Genomic DNA, 25,989 nt, shown 5'->3' with positions numbered 1-25,989 from the left:
ACTTAAAGACGATTGTAAGTATATCGGACAGATATACCACAAAATAGTGGAACAAATATTGATTTGCACCGTAAGAACACCGGTTATATCAGACTGGTATTATTCAGCATGATCCTGGTTTGTGAGGGTGCTGACTGCAGATATATATTTGCACTGCAAAAAACACTTTGTTGATCCCAACTGGTGCACTATGTAAAGGTCGCTGTTGCTGAGAGTGCTGACCGTGACTCAAGTCTGGAGAACTGTTCAACTAAATCGAACTGGGAACAGAGGAGGAAGCAATTCCATCTGTGGGGATTATCACACTCGCTACATACCTCATATCGGGCAAAATTATACGTTTTGTGGTACAGCTATACCGCTGAAAAATTGTCTCTTGTGCGCTGAATGGTCTGCTGTACCGCAACCATTTTAACCTTAATGCAACTCTCCATGTCACACTCAAAAATGGCTTGTGAGTGTGGAATTTTCATAGCGCCTGAATTACAAGTTGTGCGGTCTGCTTATACCGTTAGCAGTGGTATGGCTAGCTTATACCGCCCTGATACATTCCACGATCAAAGACCAGTAGTTATGGATTTTGCAAAACAAAAAAGTTTCACAAAACTCATAACTAAAATGTTACAACATAAACTAACACCCATAAACTACCTATTAACCCCTAAACTGCCACCCGCATCGAAAATACTATACTAAACCTATTAACCCCTAAACCTCCGACCCCCACATCGCCAACACTATATAAACCTATTAACCCTAAACCACCGACCCCCCACATTGCTACTACTAGAATAAACCTATTAACTCCTAAACTGCTGCCCCCCACTGCTACTACTAAACTAAACCTATTAACCCCTAAACTGCCACCCTTCCACATAGCAACACACTAAATAAACCTATTAACCCCTAAACCGCTGCCCCCCACATCACAACATACTAAATTAAACTATTAACCTATAAACCTAATACCCCCTAACTTTAAATTAAAAAAAAAAACTTACCTGTTAAATAAAAAAAAACTAAGCTTAAACTATAAATTAACATATTGGCAGGAGATTTTAATATCAATATGTCCCAGATAGGGCCCTCCTCACAGAAAACACTAACTACAAAGCAACAAAGACACAATCATACCATTAAGACAATTTAAGACATCCTAGCACCTTCCACACTCATTGACACTTGGCGGACACTATATGGGGACACTTCAGATACCACGTTTAATTTGGCAGCTCATAATAAATACACTAGAATTGATTATTTATATACTAGCCAAATTATTCAACCCTTATTAATATCCTCAACTATACACTCATGTGTCTGGTCAGTCTACTCAGTCGTTTCACTTCACCTAGACGGGATACAGGATAGGAAAAGGGAAAAATCTTGGACATATGACCCTAGCTTTTTTAAACACCCCCTATCTTACGAAAAGACACTGAAACATCTAACAGAATACTGGCAGATAAACACAGACACCACTAGCAACCCATTGAACGATTCTAAGAGGTATACTCACCCAGGGCAAATCAAATTTTATCAAACAGAAAAAACTGCAAGTGTCCCAGCTCCAACAGGAGATCGAAAACACTAGAGAGACAACATAGACTAACACTAAAACAATCCATACTGACCACCCTACAACAAAAAAAACCACATTAGCAAAACTCCTGAACACAGATGACACTAGGGCCATACAAAAGTTAAAGGTTCAGTATTATATCTATGCCAACAAACCTCATAAGATTTTGACCCATAAGATATGTGAACAGAATAAATCATTGGCTATTCCCTCCATACAAAACAGTAAAGGTGTCTTGACTACTCCCCCCAGGAAATTGGAGATGAATTTTCCTTGTTTTATAGCAAACTATACGATGGAAACAAGGTGTCTCAATCTCAAAAAACAGATCAAATGACTGCGTCATTCCTATCAGAAGCCCAATTACCCAAAATGACTAAAACTGATCTTGAAAGCCTCAATGCAATTATTTCCACTTCGGAAGTATTACAGGGATGGCTTCCCAGGGGATTACTATAAATTATTTAAGACTGCCTTAGTACCCCACATCACTAAATTCTACAATCGTATATTAGAAGGTAACGACATCCCACCAGACATGAAGATCTTCACTAAAATCATCGCCAACAGACTAAAATTAATCTTACCATCCCTTATACATCCCAACCAAGTGGGTTTGTAAAAGACAGGGAGGCACCCGACAATGTCCAACGGATGCTTAGTATAATAGAACATTTGAATAGGACAGGAACGCCTTCTCTCCTGCTCTCATTGGATGCGGAGAAGGCGTTAGATAGAATAGATTAACAGTATATGATGAAGGTATTTCTTTCCTAAGATATGGTGAGTCCACAACGTAATCAATTACTGTTGGGACTATCACTCCTGGCCAGCAGGAGGAGACAAAGAGCACCACAGCAAAGCTGTTAAGTGTCACTCCCATACCCATAATCCCCAGTCATTAGTAGGGTAGGGGTGGCTTTAAAGTAGTTAGGAACTTGTAAAGAGGGCCTTGCTGCGTTTTCCTAACATGTTGCTGCCCTAGTACAGAAAGCCAGAGTAGGTTTACTCTGTTCTTTCTTTTTTACACAGGTCTCTGTAAGGAGTGGCTTCCTTTCACTCTGGGTGTGCTGTCGTCCTGCTGGACAACTGGATGTGCAGGTAAGTGCCTTTTGTCTTCTGGGGCTAGGAGGCTGGCACTGTAAAGGATTAATTTGAATCCAACTCTGCATTTATTGTGGGACTGAAATCCTGAGTTCAGTATAGATTATGGCAGGGGCAGGCACGTTTATTATGTGACTTAGAGACAGGGATTAATTTATGGGTAGTAAGGAGTTAACCCCAATCCGGTGGCTCAAGAATTTTATTTTTAAATGAAGAGGATTTTACTCAATCGCATATCATTACGATAATTGTAACTATGTATTTCACAGCACTTCAACCAAAATAAATCCTTCTAGCTCCTAGGGGTTTGGGTACCTAGCTGACCCTAAATGGATGCAATTAGACTGTTAGAAATCCAAGGAGCACCTAATGAGAAAGGCTAAGGATGTATAATTATAGTAATGTCATTTAATTAACAAATACAATACATATACTCACAGTTAATACAATAAATGCAATTAATTTAAAATTAAATATAAAAACATGGATCCATGTAGTAAAATAATGCAGGAAATACAATGTGGTCCTGATTGTACAATCTGTTAACTTAATTATAATCGTAGTTAGTAATGTCCATTTCTGATAAGTTCCTTATAGATAGAGAAGTTATCTTTAAGTGATAGTGATCAAAATGTGCCAGTAAATCCAAAAACAAGGGCAAAAATACGTGATAAGAAAAAAAAAAATCAAAACATAAATTCACAAAAATATTATATTGTAGTGAAAAATTGTGAATGAACGTTTATCCAAAAAAATTTTTGTTAAATGATGTGATTGTGTCCAATATTAGTGATATAAAATAATCCTCCTATTCAGTGTATCCTCAGATTCTAGATGGAAAAATAAAAAATGCCAAACAATACCAAAAAATACCAATGAAAAGGATATCCAATCTCTTTCCGAGACTGAATTCCCTGATATTAATCCTGTGAACAAAGTAAATATAACAATAGTGCAATAATGCTGATAAAATCGTAAGTTTAAATCAGAATGAAGCTCTCCTTCTATTGTCAACGCGTTTTGGCCCTCCCTTAGGCCTTTATCAAGACTATATTGTGGTGTGCTATGGTGGCTTCTTTTATTAGTGTAAGTGGCCAATCACTATTATCGTTATTTTGGCGCCAAACTGTATCTGTTAACAACCGGAAGTGATACCTTCCTTCTGTTTACCTTCCGTTTTGAACTTAACATTTCTCAGTATCCTATATACATTTTTATTTAGTCTGTTTATTCAGTCTTCTAGACTGATTGTGATGTGTGCTTCCCCTTAGTGTTTACGGATCTTGTAGCGTGTGTATCATTATTTCCTTTATATCTCTCGATTCGCCAAACCGGAAGTGACGTAATTCGTCATTGCGTCCCTTCCGGTATTGATCGTATCATTTCTGGTTTCATGTACTAATAGTTAGCTGTTATGTTAGCTAACTCGATCCCACTTCTGGTTTTAATTGGGTATATCGCTATCGTACTTCAGTTGTTAACTGAATATAAATGCGCCTATTAGGCTACTTATAAAAATAATAGGGATTCTAGGATTTAAACTGCTACCTATCTATTAAGTAAAATATGTTTGTGTTGTACATAAGGAATACAATGATGTAAATTTAAAATTGATACTATTAATATACATTAAAATTATTGATGATGTTAAAAACACTTGAATCTCCAACTTTTAAAATAAAACCTAGTGGGTATGTTATACAAATGAATACATATTCACATATATATTAGCAAAATAATACATTTAAATACTTTAAAATATTCATAAAATGAGTTGTTATGTCTAATTGAGATGTCGATTATTAAACATGATGTGAGGGCCATGTTGTCCATGTTGGTTTTATATAATTGGTAAGGTCAGAGATTATATATATTACAATTGAAATTGGAGTTAGAGATCATAAAAAACTTCAACAAGAGTTTCAAAATCATTAAGGTCTCCCCAAGACAAGCTATAAAATGATACTTATATCCCCGTCTAACTAGTATGAGTTTAGGGGGTTTACCGTATAAATCATATATTGGCTCAGACTATTTGTTATCTATATATCTAGTTGAATAGAAATAAATAAAAATAAAGATAATAATACATTTGGTAAAAAAATTAAAAATATTAGAGTATTAGAAAATTGGAAAGAATATTAAAAATTAGAAAGTATATTAAAAATAAGTTTATTAAAAATAAGGGTGGCCTGAAAATTGTACACTCTGCTAGGAGGTCCGGGGGAGGAGCGTGTGTGCAAGGCCAGGTGAGCACCTGCTCTCTGTTCCCCTGCAAGTCATTGGCGGTGGATCTTCGCGCCGAAAGCCTTAGACCTTGGGCGGCTTGCTTAGTCTAACTACTAGCACTACCGGAGCTCTAAAAGTTCATTTTCCATTGCACTTTGCTGTACAGCATAACGCTTGAAAAGACTGTCTTCTCCATATTGTCTCTCCTCAGTTTACCGGTCCTGGACTTCTAACCTATGAATTAGCCCCCTAAGTGCAAAGGTAAACAGCCGGTAATATTCTTCTCTCCCCCCCCCCCCCGGTGCTGGGTGAGGGGGGACTTAACTGGCTTCCCGGACTACACCTGATACTGACAGGTCAGAGGCCACCTAGAACCTGCTGGACAAAGGGATAAGCACAAGCTCTCCTTCCCTTACGGGGACTAAGCAGAAACTGTCATTTACATCGCTCAGAAGCACCTTGAATTCAGACTGTCAGGTAGTTGCGGAGGTATATTTTAGTCGCACGGCTAATATCTCCTCGGCTCGCCACCTACAACAACTGTGTTTCTTACCTACCAGCTGGGCCGGGTCCCTTGCCTGATCTCTTTTTTGAGGCTGCCACTCCTGCTTGGATCATCTCCCCCTCCCACCGGTGCTGCGAGAGGGGGATGTTGTGAGACTTGTCCACATTGCGAGCGGCAGCTAAACTCCCACGGGAGGATCTGGGTCTGTGTTCCCTTCTTGCACGAGCGGATTGCCTTTGCCTGGACCCCGGGCTACTGTTCCTGGATACAAGGGGACTTATCCTGCTTCTGCCCCGGAACTGCTGCTCTTACACCCGCACCACACGGGAGTTGCTGTCTTCATGCTGGGTTTCTCTGGTGGGCTCTGTTTTGGAGCGGCTTGCTTGGCTTCTAGATGCGGAGGGTTGGTTGTTTTCTTCCCACAGTTTGCTGCTGTCGCCCGAGCCTGTCCTACTTTCTCCCCTCGCTGGTATGGTGAGCAGGGGTTTTCCTTGGCTGCTGGTCTGATAGTGTGTTGAGGATCCGGCTGAACGCCATTCCAAATCAGCTCTGCTTCTCCCCTTCCCAGGAGTGCCTTTCACTGCTGCTGAAATTCAAGACATCGTTGCTGTTTGGGAAGTGTCTGAACTTGCCTCTGTACTTCGGAGGCTCTGTCCTGCAACCAATACACCACAAGGGACGAGGAAACGCTTTACCTGTGTAACCAAATACTTTAACAGGTCCCTTGAACGATGTCTGTCTGCAAGTAACTCTTTATTTGTTATTACTGGGACTGTTCTTTATTTTTTTTTATTTTTTTTTCTCTAGTTGATTAAGGCTGCTCTTTTTTCATCTCCTACTTACTATCATATAAGAGGAGTTTTTTTTCCTATGGCTTTGATATAATTGTGCAGATCATAAGTATTGAATATTAATTATTGGTTCTAAAATCTCTATTTAGATTGAACCCAGGCATACTGTTATTACATCCCTTAGTAGGATTTATATAGTGAGAAGGGAAGAGAGGGAAAAAGGGGAAGAAAAGAGAAGAGAGAAATCATTTATTTATCTATTCATTTATTTCTTCTCATATGATACTAGATGGGTTTTTTTTTTTGTTCTTTGGGGTTTTTTTTTTTTTTTTTGTTGTTTTTATTTGCTTTGTCTCTAGCAGTCTGGGGGATACACACAGTTACAAGTTAAAACTGAGACTTTTCTCTTCTTCTATTCCTTTTTTAAACTTATAAATTTTTGCTGAAAAGTTTTTTCTTATTTTTCTCTTGATAAGCAGGAAACTGCAGTTAAAAGTTGCCTCTTCCAACCGAATCTAGTATATTTACAGAGCTAATCAAGTAATATATATTCTGTTCAGTCTGATTCATCAGGTCTGGCATGAATAAGATTTAGGTCTTGAAACAAATGTCTAGGCCTTTCCTTGCTCAACCTTGATCTAAACCCTCTTCTGATCCATTCACCGTCAAAATATTGGCTGTAAAAGCCCCCCCCTTTTTTTTCCTTGGTAGGCTCTAATAACTGACTTAAAGTCTTTATTCACTTTTTACACCCCTTTTTTTCCCTTCCCCCCATCACCCACTTCCTATCACTCCCCTCCCCCCCTTTTTTTTTTTTTTTTTTCTCTTTCTCTCTTCTTTTCTCCCTCACCTTTCCTAAGCACCTCACTTATTTACTTCAAAGCACGTAACAATTTCACTTCTACTACGCACAAATTTTTTAGGGTCCCATCCACCACTCCTTCACTTTCACTGAATAGCTCAGTGCACTGATCACCATTTAATTACCTTTTTTTTCATTTATTAATCACATGGATAAATTCTTATCCACTCACGCAAAAACTTCACCTTCAGTTATGGCAGCCCGCCAAAGGGAAAGGAGGAATAAGAACATTCTTGAGACTTTGGCAGATATACACACTGCTACCCCTAATCCGTCACATGCAGGGGAGCCGTTGGATATCCAGGCTTTGGTCTCTAACATATCTGATGCTTTGACCCCTAAATTTGATTCCCTTAGGATTGAAATTAAACAGGACATTACCTTGTTGTCTAAAGAGGTTAGACAATTCTCTGCTAGACTTTCAGAAGTAGAGCAGAGAACTTCTGATGTAGAAGACCTGACACTGAGTCATAACACCAAGCTAGAAGTTATGAATACCACTCTTTTAAAAATCCAGGGTAAACTAGAGGATTTAGAAAATCGTTCTCGGAGGAACAATTTTAGAGTTATTGGGGTACCGGAAGAAAACCAATATGATGACTTAAACAAATTATTAACGGTTACCATACCCCAACTCTTAAATATTCCACACTCGCACCCACAAATTATAGTAGAAAGGGTACATCGGTTAGGCTCATATACAGCTGACAAAGAGCACACAAGAACTAGACCTAGGCCTATTATAGCCAAAGTACTAAATTTCCAGGATAAAGTTACACTTCTACACTACTACCGTAAAAATCAGCCCATTTATTTGGGAGAGGCAAAAATTATGATTTTTCAAGACTTTTCTGCAGAAACTGCTGCAAAAAGAAGAGAGTTGGCCCCAATATGTACTAGATTAATTAATCAGGGGATTAGAGCTACTATAATTTACCCAGCCAGATTGAAGATCATGGTAGATGATCAAACACATTTTTTTGATTCACCTAAAGAGGCTGAGAAATTTTGTACCGAGACCCTCCCACTGGAAAATAGGGGCTTGACATGATTCCTTTTAATGTTTCTAACACTCATCTATTAGTAACTAACTATGTGTAGAAGATGGTCCAACAAGCTAAGGGGTTATTACTTGTGTGGGTTTTTTTTTTTTTTTTGTTTTTTTTTTTTTTTTCGGGGGGGGGGGGCCCTCTTGTTCTGTTTTTTTTTTTTTTTTTTGTGTTTTGTTGTCTTTTTTCCCTTATTCTCTTAAATGGCAGATATTTTAGGCAAATTTAAGCTGACCTCTTGGAATATTGGGGGTATCACTTCTCCTATTAAGCGAAAAACAATAATCTCGCACTTAAAAAAAATAAATACTAACATTGCCTTCTTGCAAGAAACCCACCTAAAACCAGAAGAAGTTTTAAAACTTAAATTTTCTTGGGTTAAAGAAGTCCTTTCATCCCCTAGCAAACACAGGAAAGGTGGGGTTGCAATTTTGCTTGGGAAAAAATTAAATTATCAGGTTCTCCACATTAAAACAGATACAGAGGGGAGGTTTCTCCTGGTGAAGATCAAACTAGATACGGTGCTATTTACACTCTGTAACATCTATGCTCCTAATGTTTTCAATCCTCTTTTCTGGGAAACACTCCAAACTAATATCATGGCATATGCGGAAGGTTATCTTATAGTAGGAGGGGATTTCAACATGGCACCACAATATCCCTTAGATAGGCTCAGACAAAACTCTTCTAGCCCAAAAACCAAAAGAGATAACCTAGAGTCAAAACTATTTAATAGACTTTTTCAGAATCTCAGAGTTAGAGATCTCTGGAGGTCACAGAATCCCGATACCAGAGACTTTACATGTCTCTCTAAAGCCCATAAGTCACTCTCAAGGATCGATATCTTCCTTGTGGATGAAAGGCTATGTAAATCAAAAATCATCTCTGGGATTCTCCCTATATGCATTTCAGACCATGCCCCCATCTTTCTTGATTTTCAGCTAAATGATTTTGCTCCTAAGAGTTTGCGGTTCCATTTCCCGGCGTATATGGCAACAGATTTTAAGTTTAAAACTTGGCTTGTTTCTAAGTTTGAAGAATATGCTCTTTTTAATCATGAATACTCTGATCGGCCTATTATATTCTGGGAAACGGCGAAAGCTGTCCTCAGAGGGGAGATTTTAGCCTATGTCATTAATAGGACAAAGAAAGTCAAACTAAGAGAAAAGGAAATCCTGAGGTCAGTGTCCAATGCATATAATAATCATTTAATAGAGAAATCACCGGCTAGTTGGGCAAGGTATACTTTAATGTTACAGGAAAGGGATTCCTTTCTACTATATAGGACCTCCCAGCAAGACCTGAGACTTCAGGCTAAACTATTCAGATATGGTAATAAAACCGGGAAATTCCTGGCAAGACTAGTTAAGAGAGATAAAGGTTCTTCTTTGATTCTTTCATTACAAGATAGAGGTAAAAATTTAACAACCTCAGAGGAACTCCTAAAGACCTTTTCAGATTATTACCAAGACCTTTATTCCCTCAAAAATTCTAACTACTCTGAGCGTGAAGATTTCTGGAGCAAAATCTTGCACCCAACACTTACACATGAAAAGACCAAAATTCTTAATTCTTCAATTTCTGAGCTTGAAGTATTTAAAGCAATTCAGGATCTTTCATTGAATAAAGCCTCAGGCCCAGATGCTCTCCCTAATGAGTTTTATAAGATATTATCTCCGGTAATTGTTTCTCACCTAACCTCATTATATAACGATATGTATATCAAGGGTAGTCAGCCCTCCTCTAGCTTTACTGCCTCCTATACTACTTTAATTCTAAAACAAGGGAAGGATCCTGAAAAAAAGGAATCATACAGGCTTATAGCCTTATTAAATACAGACTATAAAATATTCACCTCCATTTTAGCATCTAGGCTTCAGTCCCTTCTCCCTACCATCATACACAAGGATCAGGCTGGATTCATGTTCCAACGTAATTCTTCGGCTAAAATAAGAGAAGTTTTTCTCACCATCGATTATTTTAGAACTAGGGAGGGGTTGGGGGGTGGGGAGAGGGGGGACACCTCGGACTTAGCGATTATTGCAATAGATGCAGAAAAAGCTTTTGACTCAGTCCATTATGACCACTTATTCTATTCTCTTCAACGCTTTGGTCTGAATGGTAGTTTTCTCAAATTTATTACTAATTTATATAACTCTGCCTCTACAAGGATGTTAGTCAATGGATTGATTTCTTCGGATATACCCCTTAAAAGAGGTACTCAGCAGGGATGTCCCCTCTCCGCCCTCCTCTTCAACCTCTCCATCGAACCTTTTGCTATTTACGTCAGACACCATCTTGAAGGGATCAGGATAGGTAAGAAGGAAATGAAAATTGCTTTGTATGCGGATGACATCCTTATCTATATTAGAAACACCTATTCTAATATCCCAAAACTTCTTTCGACTATAGATCAGTTTGGATCCTTTTCTGGGTATAAGGTGAATACTACTAAATCTGAACTTATGTGGATTAAATACCCCAACAAGCCCCGGTAAACATACCATTTAGGATTGTCTCCGAATCTTTTAGATATCTGGGTATTGTAATCTCTCCCGACCCTGATATGTGGTATCGTCTTAATATCTCACCGATATTAAATAAAATAAAGGAGAGTTTGAAGAATTGGCATAATCTCCCCTTATCTCTATCAGGCCGAATAGCTCTATATAAGATGGTCTGCCTTCCCAAAATTCTTTACGTTCTCCAAAACACTCCATTGATTCTTAAGAGAAATGATATTCTAAAGATCAATTCTGCTCTGAGTTACTTCATCTGGCAAAGTAAAAAACCCAGAATTTCATTAGCTAAACTTTCCCTCCCTAGAAAATTTGCAGGGCTGGCTTTACCAGATCTTAAAATTTATAATTATGCTTTTCTCGTGCGTCTAGTGATGGATTGGATTTTCAGTAAAGACTATGTCACAGATAACGAATTGGAAAAAAATGTAATTGCTCCATTCCTGCCTTCAGCAATAATCCATTGTAATTCTAGTGTACTACCTAACGAGGTGAAAAAAATGAGAACTATATTTAATCCGCTTCAGGTCTGGCGAAAAGTTACTAAATTAATGGATCTAGACTATGGGGTATCTAAATATATGCCATTAATAGGCAATCCACAATTTCAAGCAGGACTCCAAACATCACCCTTTCAAAGGTGGTCTATGCTAGGCCTACATAATGTTTTTCAATTATTAGATTCTGATAACAAGTGTATTAAAACGTTTAGTTCCCTTCGTGAGGAGTTCAATTTACCTCAAAAGGATTTTTACGCGTATCTACAAGCAAGACACTTTCTATTTGATCTAACAAATAAGTTCGGCTGGAATTGGACTTTAGGACACATGGAAAACTGGCTTGTGTTAGCCAAAAATGGACACATGTCAGTTTCCCCTTGCTATCAAACCTTGAGTTCTTTAAAGGGTACCATTAATTTGGAAAATATTTCTTCAAAATGGGCCACAGTTTTGTTTAGCTCCCCGCAGAACCATGTCAATACTGATTTCATTCAATATTCAATCTCTGCAGTAACACGAACTACTCTCTCCGCTACGTGGAGAGAATCTCATATCAAGCTACTTTTTATGACATATTTTACTCCTGATAAAGGTTTCAGATATGGGAATCTCAGCTTTCATACTTGTCCTAGATGTTCACTACTAGCGGCTAACCTTGTACATATGCTATGGGAGTGTCCAGGGATTAGACAATTCTGGCTTAAATTACAATATTGGCTTAATAATAAATTGGGGATTTCCCCTCTGACATTAAAACTGACATATATTTTGTTCCTTCAGGAGGACTCAAAAAATCGGCATGTAAACCATAGATTGGTTAACATGGCCATCTTAGCGGCGAGATACCTAATTTTTAAAAAATGGAAAAGCAAGAAGACCCCCAGTATTCCGGAGGTCAAGAATTGTTTGAAAAAACAATGTATCCTAGAGCAGGTCGATACCAACTTAACTGATGAACAAGACATTTCTGTATTCTTTTCAAAATGGTCATCTTTTATCAAAACCCTTTCCCCTAATGAAATTGATTATTTAATTTATCCATTTCGAAATTCTGAACTTGTACTGTTAAAGCTTTGGTAAACAGTTCTATGCCATTTATGTTCATTCATCTTATCCCCCTTTCCCCCTTTTTTTTTTTTTTTGTCCGTTTGTTTGGTTTTTTTTATGTTTGTGGATTTGTTTTGAGTTGAGGGGTCTCCCCCATATTGGGTTATGTGGAGCTACTAGAAAAAGTTAGAGGTTCTATTTTTTGCACATCGGGCAAAATCAGTTATCTGCCCTAGAGAAATTGTTGTTTCTTCTTTTTTTTGTTTAAGACATGTTGGTATTTATTTATTTTTCTACTTTTTTGCTTTATCTGCAATGTCTGGATTTATTTGTACTATGCCTATTACGATACCAGATGTAATGAATTCATTTGTTTTGTATACTTATTTTGAACCTCAACAATAAATAAAAAAAAAAATAAAAAAAATAAGGGTGGCCTCCTACTTTCTTGGCGGATGTTTTGGATATATAGAATCAAACCGTTCAGGATTCTATGAATTGTTCTTCAGGAAGAGAGAATTGGTAGGATTATTGGGATTTGTTAAACTGCCCCTATGGGGGTTAAGTCTTAATCATAATATTAAGATCCATATATAACTATACTGAGCTAGTATGATAATACATGCAGGTATGTCATATGTTCTACTTGATAGATATATTATTTTAAATTAAGTAAGTGGGATAAATCTTCCCTATTGTTGAGACCCATAGGGTATGGGCAATCTAAATTGAAAATCCATTTGGATTCTGCAGTCAGCAGTCTCTTCTCATAGTCTCCTCCTCTCCAGTTAGGTGTCACTAATTGAATACCAATGAAGCCTAACTCTTTTTGATTTCCTTTGTGATGATTTGTAAAATGTTTGTATAAAGGTGTCTCAATATTCTTGTGTTTGATCTGCAATAGATGCTCTCTGATCCTGTCTCTCAGGGCTCTAGATGCTTGTCCTATATATTGCAGACCACAACTACACTTTATCATGTATATCACCCCTCTATTGGTACATCTTATTATATCCTTGATCTCATATTTGACTTTTGTGTTATATGAGGTAATATTAGTTGTTTTTAACCCCCTTTCACAAGCCTTACAGCTCAGGCATGGAAAAAATCCTCTGATATCTCTGCCATATACATCCTTAACTTTAGTTTTTACTCTCCTAGGAATGCTTGGTGACAAAATATTCTTTAAGTTGTCCGTCTTTCAGTATATAAATTTTGGTTGAGATGGTAGCTTATCTCCTATTACTTCATAATTTTTCAGAAGTGACCAATGTTTCTTAATGATCCTTTCTACAATATGTCTGTTCTCAATATATTCCGTTATGAAGGGAATAGTGAGTTGGTCATTGTCAGAACTATTGTAAGCTTTCTTACATCTATATTTCAAAAGGTCTTTCCGATCTTTACATCTGACTTCCTCCATATTCTTCTCGAGATTGTCCTCCTCATAGCCTCTTTCCAAAAATTTGTTCTTTAGAATTACGGCTTGCTCTTCCCATTTTAGTTGGATTAGAGCAGTTTTTCTTCAATCTCAATAATTGCCCTTTCAGTATATTTGACTTCCAATGTTTGTGATGAAAACTGTCACGATGGATGTAATTTTTACAGTCTACTTCTTTGAAAAATGTAGACGTCTCCAATTTCCCATTTTTAACTTCAATTTTTAAATCTAGGAATGTCCCAATGTCCCATATATAAATTTATATATGTGACATTGGGAACTCATATTTTGGAATTCCTGCCCAGCCAGCGCGGACCTGGTCCTCTATAACAGGTACATAGATGACATCCTCATAATATGGAAGGGATCCATAGAAGACTTGGAGTATACCATTAAGGTTATAAATGAAAATACACATATAACCTGAAGTTCACACATGAATATAGCACTAGGGAAATCACCTTCCTAGATTTAAAAATCGAAGTTAAAAATGGGAAATTGGAGACGTCTACGTTCTTCAAAGAAGTAGACTGTAACAATTACATCCATCATGACAGTTGTCATCACGAACATTGGAAGTCAAATATACCGAAAGGTCAATTATTGAGATTGAAGAAAAACTGCTCTAATTCAACTAAATGGGAAGAGCAATCCGTAATTCTAAAGAACACATTTTTGGAAAGAGGCTATGAGGAGAACAATCTCGAAAAGAATATGGAGGAAGTCAGATGTAAAGATCGGAAAGACCTTTTGAAATATAGATGTAAGAAAGCTTACAATAGTTCTGACAATGACCAACTCACTATTCCCTTCATAACGGAATATAGTGAGAACAGACATATTGTAGAAAGGATCATTAAGAAATATTGGTCACTTCTGAAAAATTATGAAGTAATAGGAGATAAGCTACCATCTTGACCAAAATTTATATACGAAAGACAGACAACTTAAATAATATTTTGTCACCAAGCATTCCTAGGAGAGTAAAAACTAAAGTTAAGGGTGTATATGGCAGAGATATCAGAGGATTTTTTCCATGCCTGAGCTGTAAGGCTTGCGAAAGGGGGTTAAAAACAACTAATTTTACCTCATATAACACAAAAGTCAAATATGAGATCAAGGATCTAATAAGATGTACCAATAGAGGGGTGATATACATGATAAAGTGTAGTTGTGGTCTGCAGTATATAGGACAAACATCTAGAGCCCTGAGAGACAGGATCAGAGAGCATATATTACAGATCAAACACAAGAATATTGAGACAGCTTTATACAGACATTTTACAAATCATCACAAAGGAAATCAAAAAGAGTTAAGCTTCATTGGTATTCAATTAGTGACACCTAACTGGAGAGGAGGAGACTATGAGAAGAGACTGCTGACTGCAGAATCCAAATGGATTTCCAATTTAGATTGCCTATACCCTAGTGGTCTCAACAATAGGGAAGATTTATCCCACTTACTTAATCTAAAATAATATATCTACCAAGTAGAACATATGACATACCTGCATGTATTATCATACTAGCTCAGTATAGTTATATGTGGATCTTATTATTATGATTAAGACTTAACCCCCATAGGGGCAGTTTAACAAATCCAAATGATCCTACCAATTCTCTAGTTCCTGAAGAACAATTCATAGAATCCTGAACTGTTTGATTCTATATATCCAAAACATCCGCCAAGAAAGTAGGAGGCCACCCTTATTTTTAATAAACTTATTTTTAAAATACTTTCTAATTTTTAATATACTTTCCAATTTTCTAATACTCTAATATTTGTAATAGTTTTACCAAATGTATTATCTTTATTTTTATTTATTTCTATTCCACTAGATATAGATAACAAATAGGCTGAGCCAATATAAGATTTATACGGTAAACCCCCTAAACTCATACTAGTTAGACGGGGATATAAGTATAATTTTATAGTTTGTCTTGGGGAGACATTAATGTTTTTAAAACTCTTGTTGAAGTTTTTTATGATCTCTAACTCCTTAATTTCAATTGTAATATATATAATCTCTGACCTTACCAATTATATAAAACCAACATGGACAACATGGCCCTCACATCATGTTTAATAATCGACATCTCAATTAAACATAACAACTCATTTTATGAATATTTTAAAGTATTTAAATGTATTATTTTGCTAATATATATGTGAATATGTATTCATTTGTATAACATACCCACTAGGTTTTATTTTAAAAGTTGGGAATTTGAGTGTTTTAAACATCATCAATAATTTTAATGTATATTTATAGTATCAATTTTAAATTTACATTATTGTGTTCCTTATGTACAACACAAACATATTTTACTTAATAGATAGGTAGCAGTTGAAATCCTAGAATCCCTATTATCTTTATAAGTAGCCTAATAGGCGCATTTATATTCAGTTAACAACTGAAGTACGATATCGATCTACCCAATTAAAACCGGAAGTGACATCGAGTTAGCTAACATAACAGCTAACCGTTAGAACATGAAACTGGAAATGATACAATCGATACCTGAAGTGACACAATGACGAATGACGTCACTTCTGGTTTGGCGAATCAAGAGACATAAAGGAAATAATGATACACACGCTACAAGATTCGTAAACACTAAGGGGAAGCACACATCTCAATCAGTCTAGAAGACTGAATAAACAGACTAAATAAAAATGTATATAGGATACTGAGAAATGTTAAGTTCAAAACGGAAGGTAAACAGAAGGAAGGTATCACTTCCGGTTGTTAACAGATACAGTTTGGCGCCAAAATAACGATAATAGTGATTGGCCACTTACACTAATAAAAGAAGCCACCATAGCACACCACAATATAGTCTTGATAAAGGCCTAAGGAAGGGCCGAAACACGTTGACAATAGAAGGAGAGCTTCATTCTGATTTAAACTTACGATTTTATCAGCCTTATTGTACTATGTTATATTTACTTTGTTCACAGGATTAATATCAGGGAATTGAGTCTTGGAAAGAGACCGGATATCCTTTTCATTGGTATTTTTTGGTATTGTTTGGCATTGATTTTCTACAATCTGAGAATACACTGAATAGGAGGATTATTTTATATCACTAATATTGGACACAATCACATCATTTAACAAAAAAATTTTGGATAAACGTTCATTCACAATTTTTCACCACAATATAATATTTTTGTGACTTTATGTTTTGATTTTTTTTTTTTCTTATCACATATTTTTGCCCTTGTTTTTGGATTTACTGGCACATTTTGATCACTATCACTTAAGGATAACTTCTCTATCTATAAGGAACTTATCAGAAATGGACATTACTAACTACGATTATAATTAAGTTAACAGATTGTACAATCAGGACCACATTGTATTTCCTGCATTATTTTACTACATGGATCCATGTTTTTATATTTAATTTTAAATTAATTGCATTTATTGTATTAACTGTGAGTATATGTATTGTATTTGTTAATTAAATGACATTACTATAATTATACATCCTTAGACTTTCTCATTAGGCGCTCCTTGGATTTCTAACAGTCTCATTACGATCATTGCCAGCTCTGACACAGTCATCTCTGTCAGAGAGCGGCTGTGTTGTTTTCTCTTCCGGCTATAAACGCGCACTTACATGTGTGGTGCAGTCTCTTTTGCCGATCATGTGACCATTTGGTCCGACTCTGCTTAGAAGCGGTTGACAGAATCCGGTCTTGCAGTTCAGTGTTTTTCCTTACCGGAGGGGCAGGTAGGCAGGTGTAGAGGTGGTCAAATTTATTTTGTGTTGTATATTATTTCTTGCTTCTCAAGTTTATATTGCATTATTGGGTGACTTGCTTCAAGCTAAGAGGCATTATTTAAAGTAGCAGTACATCTAAGGTTAAATAAAAAAAAATTCTGCCATGGAACAGGATGTGTTTAAATGAACAATTGTCTTCTTTGCTCTAAAACCAAATTGTTTTGCCCTTGCAATTTTGTTCCTCATGTATAGAGAGGACTTTGAAAAATAAAGATAAACTTTTTGTTTCTTAGCCAACTGTCTCTCAGGATGATGCTGTTCAGGCAATGTCATAGCTTTCTCCTCAAACGTCCCAAGCCTTAGTGGCATCACATATTGTGCCCTGCGGTTCCTCTCAGGCTCTTGGAGGAGTGTATTTGCAGGCATAAATTGTGGCTCAGATATCCTCGGTGGTATCTGCAGCCTTGTCTGCCATTCCTATGCTAAAAGGAAAACGCAAGAGGAATGGTAAAGATATAGATGCTAAGGTTTCTGTCCCAAACTCTGACACCCAGATTGCTCTCTCTCATAAGTCTGAGGAGGAGGATACATCAGTAGCCTCTGTGGGTGAAATCTCAGATTCAGACAGTGTAATTCCTTCATCTGATGCTGATGTAGTATCCTTCAGATTTAAGCTTGAACACCTCCGTGTATTGTTAAAGAAGGTTTTGGCTACTTTGAATGACTCTGACCCGCCTGTCGTTGTCAACCCCAAGAAATCAAATAAAGTTAATAAGTACTTTCATGTTCCTTCCTCTGTGGAAGAGTTTCCTATTCCAGACCGTGCTACGGAAATTATTGCGCAGGAATGGGAGTGACCGGGGATACCGTTTTCTTCGTTTCCTGTTTTTAAAAGATGTTTCCTGTCGCTGACTCTAGCAAAGATTCATGGCGCACGGTACCTAAAGTAGAAGGGTCTATTTATACTCTGGCTAAGAGAACTACTATTCCTTTAGAGTATAGCTGCTCTTTTAAAGATCCTATGGACAAAAATCTGGAGGCTTATTTGAAGAAGATGTATGTTCATCAAGGCGTTCAGTGGCAACCTACAGTTTGTATAGCCATGGTGTCCAGTGCTGCATCTTATTGGTTCGATGCTCTGTCTGAGTCTCTTCAGGTTGAGACTCCTTTAGAGGAAATCCAAGATAGGATTAAGGCTCTCAAGCTAGCCAATTCCTTTATTTCTGATGCCACCATGCAAGTTATTAAGCTAGGACCCAAGATATCTGGCTTCGCTGTGCTAGCTCGCAGGGCTTTGTGGCTGAAGTCATGGTCAGTGGATGTTACCTCTAAGTCCAAGCTTTTAGCGCTTCCTTACAAGGGTAAGACCTTGTTCGGTCCTGGTTTGGAAGAAATAACTCTGACATTACTGGTTAAAAATAATCTTTTTCTACCACAAGACAAAAAGAATAGATCTAATGGACGTCAAAGTAATTTTCGTTCCTTTCGTAACCCCAAAGTAAAGGCTTCCTCTCCCTCTTCCAAGCAGGAACAATCCAAGTATTCTTGGAAACACATTCAGTCTTGGAACAAGGGGAAGCAATCTAAGAAGCCCGCAGCTGAGTCTAAGTCAGCATGAAGGGGTTGCCCCCGGTCTGGAATCGGATCAAGTGGGGGCCAGACTTTCTCTGTTTTTTCCAGCTTGGGTACAAGATATCCCAGATCCTTGGGCTGTAGACATAGTGTCTCAGGGTTACAAAATAGAATTCAAGACTTTTCCTCCAAGGGGCAGGTTTCTTCTCTCAAGATTATCTGCAGACCAGATAAAAATAGAGACATTCTTGAATTGCGTTCAGGACCTTTTTTCCCTGGGAGTGATAGTTCCTGTCTTCCTGAAAGGGAACAGGGTCATGGATTCTATTACAATCTGTTTGTGGTTCCCAAAAAAGAGGGAACTTTTCGCCCTATTTTAGACCTAAACAAGTTTCTCAGAAAATGGAGACCATCCGGTCCATTCTCCCCATTGGTACAAGAGGGTCAGTTTATGATGACTATAAACTTGAATAGATTGTCTGTCTATGAAAATTTTTCTGACAGAGGTCAGAAAATCCAAAATTATTTCCTCTTGCCTCTCTCTTTAGTCTACTGTTTGGCCATCAGTGGCTCAATGTATGGAGGTAATTGGTCTGCTTCCATGGACATCATTCGCTTTGCTCAATTCCATTTGAGAGCTCTACAGTTATGCATGCTCAGACAATGGAATGGGGACCATTCGGATCTAACTAAGAGGATAGATCTAGATCAGTCAACGAGAGGCTCTCTCCCATGGTGGTGTTCTCAGGAGCATCTGTCTCGAGGCACATGTTTTTGGAGACCTTCCTGGGTCATTGAAACCATGGACGGCAGTCTGGGACTCGTTAAAAGCACAGGGTCTATGGACTCGGGAGCAGTCTGCTCTCCCCATAAATATCTTGGAGTTAAGAGTGATTTACAATGCTCTAATAGCGTGGCCTCAGTTATCCTTAGCCCAGTTTATCAGGTTCCATTCGGACAATATCACCTCAGTGGCTTACATCAGCCACCAGGGAGGAACTCGGAGTTCCTTAGCCATTAAGGAGGTGGCTCAGATTATTCAGTGGGCAGAAACCCACAATTGTTGTCTATCTGCCATCCACATTACAGGGGTGGAGAGTTAGATCTGATGGCGTCTCGAAAGAATGCCAAGCTTCCAAGGTACGTTTCTCAAGGTTGAGAGATCCTCAGGCCGCCCTGATAGATGCTCTGGTGGTACCTTGGGTTTTCACTCTAGCATACCTGTCTCCTCCGTTTGTTCTCCTTCCACGAGTCATTGCTCGTATCAAACAGGAGAAAGCATTGGTAATTCTAATAGCTCCTGCGTAGCCTCGCAGGACCTGGTATGCAGACCTAGTGAAGATGTCATCTCTTCCACCTTGGAGGCTGCCTCTGAGGAAGGACCTTCTAACTCAGGGTCCATTCCTTCATCCAAATCTTGTTTCTCTGAAGCTGACTGCTTGGAGATTGAATGCTTAGTGTTATCTAAGCAGGGTTTTTCTGAGTCGGTCATTGAGACCATGATTCAGGCTAGCAAGCCTGTTACTAGAAAGATTTACTATAAGATATGGCGTAAATATCTTTATTGGGTTGAATCTAAAGGCTACTCTTGGAAGAGAGTCAGGATTCCTAGGGTTTTGTATTTTCTCCAGGAAGGTCTGGAGAAAGGTTTGTCAGCCAGTTCTCTGAAGGGTCAGATTTCTGCATTATCTGTGTTGTTACATAAGCATCTGGCGAATGTGCCAGATGTTCAACCCTTTTGTCAGGCCCTGGTCAGAATCAGGTCTGTCTTTAAGTCTTTTGCTCCTCCTTGGAGCCTTAACTTAGTTCTTGAGGGTTTGCAACAGGCTCCGTTTGAGCCTTTACATTCCATAGACATCAAGTTGTTATCTTGGAAGGTTTTGTTTCTTGTTGCTATTTCTTCTGCTTGGAGGGTCTCGGAGCTCTCAGCCCTGCAGTGTGATTCGCCTTATCTTTCATGTTGATAAGGAGGTTCTTCATACTAAGCTGTGTTTTTTTTCTAAAGTGGTTTTTGGCAGAAATATTAACCAGGAAATTATTGTTCCTTCTCTATGTCCGAATCCTTCTTCTCATAAGGAACGTTTGTTGCACAACTTGAATGTTGTGCGTGCTCTAAAGTTCTGCCTACAAGCGACTAAGGATTTTCGTCAGTGCTCTGCCCTGTTTGTTTCTCTGGAAAGTGTAAAGGTCAGAAAGCTACTGCTACTTCTCTTTCTCTCTGGTTGAAAAGTATGATCCATTTTGCTTATGAGACTGCTGGACAGCAGCCTCCTGAGAGAATAACAGCTCATTCCACTATGGCTGTTTCGTCTTCTTGGGCTTTCAAAAATGAAGCTTCTGTGGAACAGATTTGCAAGGTTGCAACTTGGTCCTCTCTGCATACTTTTTCCAAATTTGATACTTTTGCCTCAGCTGAGGCTTCTTTTGGGAGAAAGGTTCTTCAAGCGGTGGTGCCTTCTGTTTAGGTCTGCCTGTCTTGTTTTCCCTCCCTAGTCTGTAGCTTGGGTATTGGTTACCAACAGTAATTGATGACATTGTGGACTCACCATATCTTAGGAAAGAAAACAAAATTTATTCTAACCCGATACATTTATTTATTTCCGGATATGGTGAGTCCACGACCCCACCCTTAAATTTAAGACAGTTATTTTTTACTAAACCTCAGGCCCATCTACACCTCTGTGTTATTCCTTTTCCATTTACCTTCAGTTGAATGACTGAGGATTATGGGTAGGGGATTGATACATCTGTTGCTGTGGTGTTCTTTGCCTCCTCCTGCTGGCCAGGAGTGATATTCCCAACAGTAATTGATGACGTCATGGACTCACCGTATCCGGAAAGAAAGAAATTTATCAGTTGAGCATAAATTTTGTTTTCAGCATATGGGACTTAGTGGGCCATACCTTACAGCTGTTCAGGCAATATATTCTACACCAACAGCACAAGTTGTATCCACCGGATATAAATCAAAAGTATTCCCAACCCTCAATGGTACAAGACAAGGGTGCCCGTTATCCCCCTTAATATTTGCTTTAGGTATCGAACCCTTGGCAGCTAGAATTAGACTTTCCCCAGATATTACAGGAATCAAGAATACAGATTACAAATTAACCCTATTCACAGATGACATTCTCCTTACAATCACCAGAGCAATTATCTCTCTGCCAAACCTTTATACAATACTTGATAAATTCTCACATATCTCGGGATACAAAATCAACCTGGACAAATGTGAAGCATTACCAGTGGCTTTGCCACATCACACAAAAAAACACATAGAAATTAAATTTGACCTTCGATGGGTAAAACACTCCTTCAAATACCTAGGCATCAACTTGACACCCCAGCTAGTGCAACTTTACAAATACAACTATACACCACTAATCAAGACTATCAGACAAGACATTCAAAAATGGAAAAAATACAAGTTTTCATGGTATGGGAGGCTTTCAGCAGTTAAAATTAATATCTTCCCCCGCATTCTCTGTTTAGTACATTACCACTTGGAATACCAATGTTAGAATTAACTACAGTTCAATCCAAACTAGTAGCCTACATTAGAGGTAATAAATCTACTAGGATCTCCTCTACAACCCTGACATGCCATAAACTGCAGGGAGGGGTGGGCATACCAAATCTGGTAGACTATTATAAAGCATCAAGAATAGCCCAAATGTCCCTGATAAGGAGAACATCTAAAGATATCCTATAGACCACACTAGAAGCAGATGTGGAGACCTAAGAGAACCAGGATGACATACTATGGATTAGAGAAACAAATAAAAGACCCACACACAAATCCACCGTCAAAGAATCAAGGCAACAAGACTTACATTTAATAACAAAACACAAAGACTTACTGCCATTCCACTCTCTGATGATGCCAATTAGATTATTACATCCGAGGGACAACCACAGCATAATTGATAAGTAGGCCAACAAGGGCCTATATAGGGTGGCAGATCTGGTGACCAACCATAAAATCATTACATACTTTCAGCTATAGCACATTAATACACCCCAATAAATTACAATGGTACCTATATCTTCAGTTATCTACTTCCATACAAAAATATCTTAAAGGGATTTCTCCAAAACCTAAAACCACACTAGAAAAGATATGCAACTCAACAGATAGACCGAAACAGTCCATTATTAAACTGTTCTTAGATATTCAGAACATATCTCACAAAAATAAGAGTGGGATCATAATTAGATGGGAAGAAGATCAGGAAATGAGCATGGAAGTAGAGAAGTGGGATGACATATTTAGCTCTATTTGTAAAGGCCTTTTGAGTAGACATGTGCGTTTCGTTTCTAATCGAAATTCGGGCGAATTCACCAAATTCGGAGATTCAAATGGATTCAAATTTCCGAATTACCCTAGCAACGAAACTAAACTAGTTTGGATTTATTCAATACATTGGAATGGCCATGGACTAATAACAATTCAGTATAAAAATTAAATTTAGTGAGATAGAACAGTGAAATAATATCCGTTTGTGTAACTTGGAACCATCTGAATCAACATAACACATACCGAACTTCCAAATTTACGAATTGAATCTAAATCAAATACATCCAAATACATCTGAATTTATTTGAATCCAAAATTAATCCAAAATGAATACATTCGAATGTATCCGAATTCAAATCGATCCAAAACGAAATTAGAAAAATCTGAATCGGTCCAAAACTAACTGAAACAAATTTTAACGCTGTGCAGATTTACAGGAAAACGCGATAAAAACAGCTTATCGCTGGTACCTAACACCCGACATCACATATATCAAAGACGAACAGCAGACTATGCTATAGAGAATACGGAGAAGTAGGCTCCTATAAACATATGTGGTGGGAGTTAAGGAAATTTGGCAATCTTTGTTGAGCCTTATCAGCACACTCCTAGAGGAAAACATCCAACTTACAATATCACAAGCTCTTTTACATGAACACATAGGGAGGTTCAAGAAAGCTATCAATCCCTTTATTAGAATACTGTGCCCAATTACCAGAACCTGTATAGCTAAATATTCGAAAAATTGAGTACCTCCATGGCTAGAAATTAGGAATAAAATCAACACAACATACGTGCTGTATGAATAGGCATCCTGGGTTTTTTGGTACAAGGGAAATGTTTTATACAGTATGGTTTTACTAGATGCTGTCAGAGTATATGAATATTATGATGAATATTACATATGTGTACATATATATATATATATATATATATATATATGTATATTTTATACACTGTATATGTTAGATGAGAACTCAGGATTAATTAAACATGAGTTTGTTGAACACAGCTTCTAATACACGTCTATCAGGATTGACGATCAGTAGAGCCTTTTTGAAACACAAACATTTCTTTTCTAAAGGAAATAGCTCAGTGACCCTATTCATTTGACTATATATGCAGATTTTATAACCTCAGAACATTTGGTGAGGTGAGAAAAGAATGTGTTCAAGGACCCCTTTGGAATTTGACACGTGTGATACAACAGTTCTATCTCACTGAATCTCTATTTGAAGACTTACTGCAAAAACCCCTCTTGGGGGAAGGTGACACAAATAAAATCAAATACACATCTGCACTGCTGGCTAAACAGGAAATATGCTGTTTTAAAGACTCTTACAACTCCTCATGGATTGACCCCATGTGGAGCAATAAAGGCCTTGGAAAACACAGACAAATGCTAAGGTGTGACTCTGGAAGTTCACGTAAGCAGACAGCAAATAAACATTTTTTTTTTCTCTCTCTGTTTAAATACATGCCCCAGAATGTATTAAATATAGAAATTTGGGAAATTGTCTAAATTCTATATTATTATTACATGGGTATTTGCTAAGCTTGGGAGGTAACTGTTTTAGTCAGTCAAAAATGTGTAATAACCTCTGTTTTTGCTTATATTTTTCAGACAGATAAATTCAGATATACATAGAAATGATATATATGTTTTGAAAACACAAAAGATCTTACTTAGCCTCTGTGTTTTTAAGAATATAAATAAATACTTGTGGACCATACACATACTAATGATTGGATCATCTCTAATAATTATTTCTATTTTTATTGCAGACAACCATTGGTCATGAGCATCAATCTTAGAAAGAGACGGAATGCCGCATGAAATGAATTAAGTCATATCATATAAACATACAAATAAATGTTTATAAAGTTTCACATACATCTTTTAAAATATAGTGAGATGAAAATATGGAAGTTACTTTGATGTGATATGACTATGAGATATATATTTGATGTGATATAACTATGAAATATAAGTTATTTTAATATAATGTTAGATATGTGATGTTTCATATCAAAATGATCAGAAAATTCATTAAGATATAACTTATCCAAAACAAATATTATGAATAGTTGTCGCAGTAAATTATGATAAAAATTAATAACCATTTCATAGAAATACTGACTTAAGCTGTTTCAAATGTTGCTGTGTCTGTTTGTGCTGCCACCTGGTGTTATGTTGCGAGAACTACAGCCAGAAGGTTCTCTCTGGCTGTTAAAAATGAAATTTCCAAGGGCCAATCCGATTTAGACTTCCCAGATAACCAATGGGAAGGTCAGCTCCCGCAGGGCCACCCACAATTTACCAGTGATGGGAAAACCAAATAAAAAGTGAATGCAATGGAGAGAAAGGGACAGATTTTGCTGACTTGAATGATACATTGCTGGGCGTCCAAAATACACTCATTCTAAACAAGCTGATCTACCTTCTTCTCATTGATTGCGATATACACTTATTGGTGATCTGAGGTAAAATAATTCCTACCAAGGAATAATCGGATATCGACTGCTTTTTACTTTGGTAACGTATTCAAGGTTTTGTAAGATAAGTTATATGCATAGTTAATTTGCATTTAATAGATTTAAAGAAACAGTGTGTTTTAGTTAGCATTTCACAGCCTATATATATATTGTTTAAATCTGTGTCTGATTGGCTAAGTAACTCATCTATACAAGTTCTGATATTGTCAGTTAATTTTGTATTAGGATAAATTGCAATTAAATAGCAGAATATATATTATCCT

At 37.4% G+C, this 25,989-nt stretch overlaps 1 protein-coding gene across 1 annotated transcript in view; it reads left to right on the top strand.

Moving 5' to 3' along the window:
* LOC128657999 (uncharacterized) overlaps nucleotides 1–25,989 on the top strand; it is a 302,915-nt gene that overhangs the window by 93,268 nt on the left and 183,658 nt on the right. The window contains exons 7-8 of the mRNA XM_053712439.1: nucleotides 7,431–7,647; nucleotides 14,059–14,520. Coding sequence (XP_053568414.1) covers nucleotides 7,431–7,647; nucleotides 14,059–14,520 — 679 coding nt within the window. The remainder of the gene's footprint in view (nucleotides 1–7,430; nucleotides 7,648–14,058; nucleotides 14,521–25,989) is intronic.

Source organism: Bombina bombina, chromosome 4 (genome assembly GCF_027579735.1).
Source record: "Bombina bombina isolate aBomBom1 chromosome 4, aBomBom1.pri, whole genome shotgun sequence".
NCBI classification, from domain to species: Eukaryota; Metazoa; Chordata; class Amphibia; order Anura; family Bombinatoridae; genus Bombina; species Bombina bombina.
Note: the sequence above shows the minus strand (reverse complement) of the source record. Positions and strands in the feature narration are given on the sequence as shown.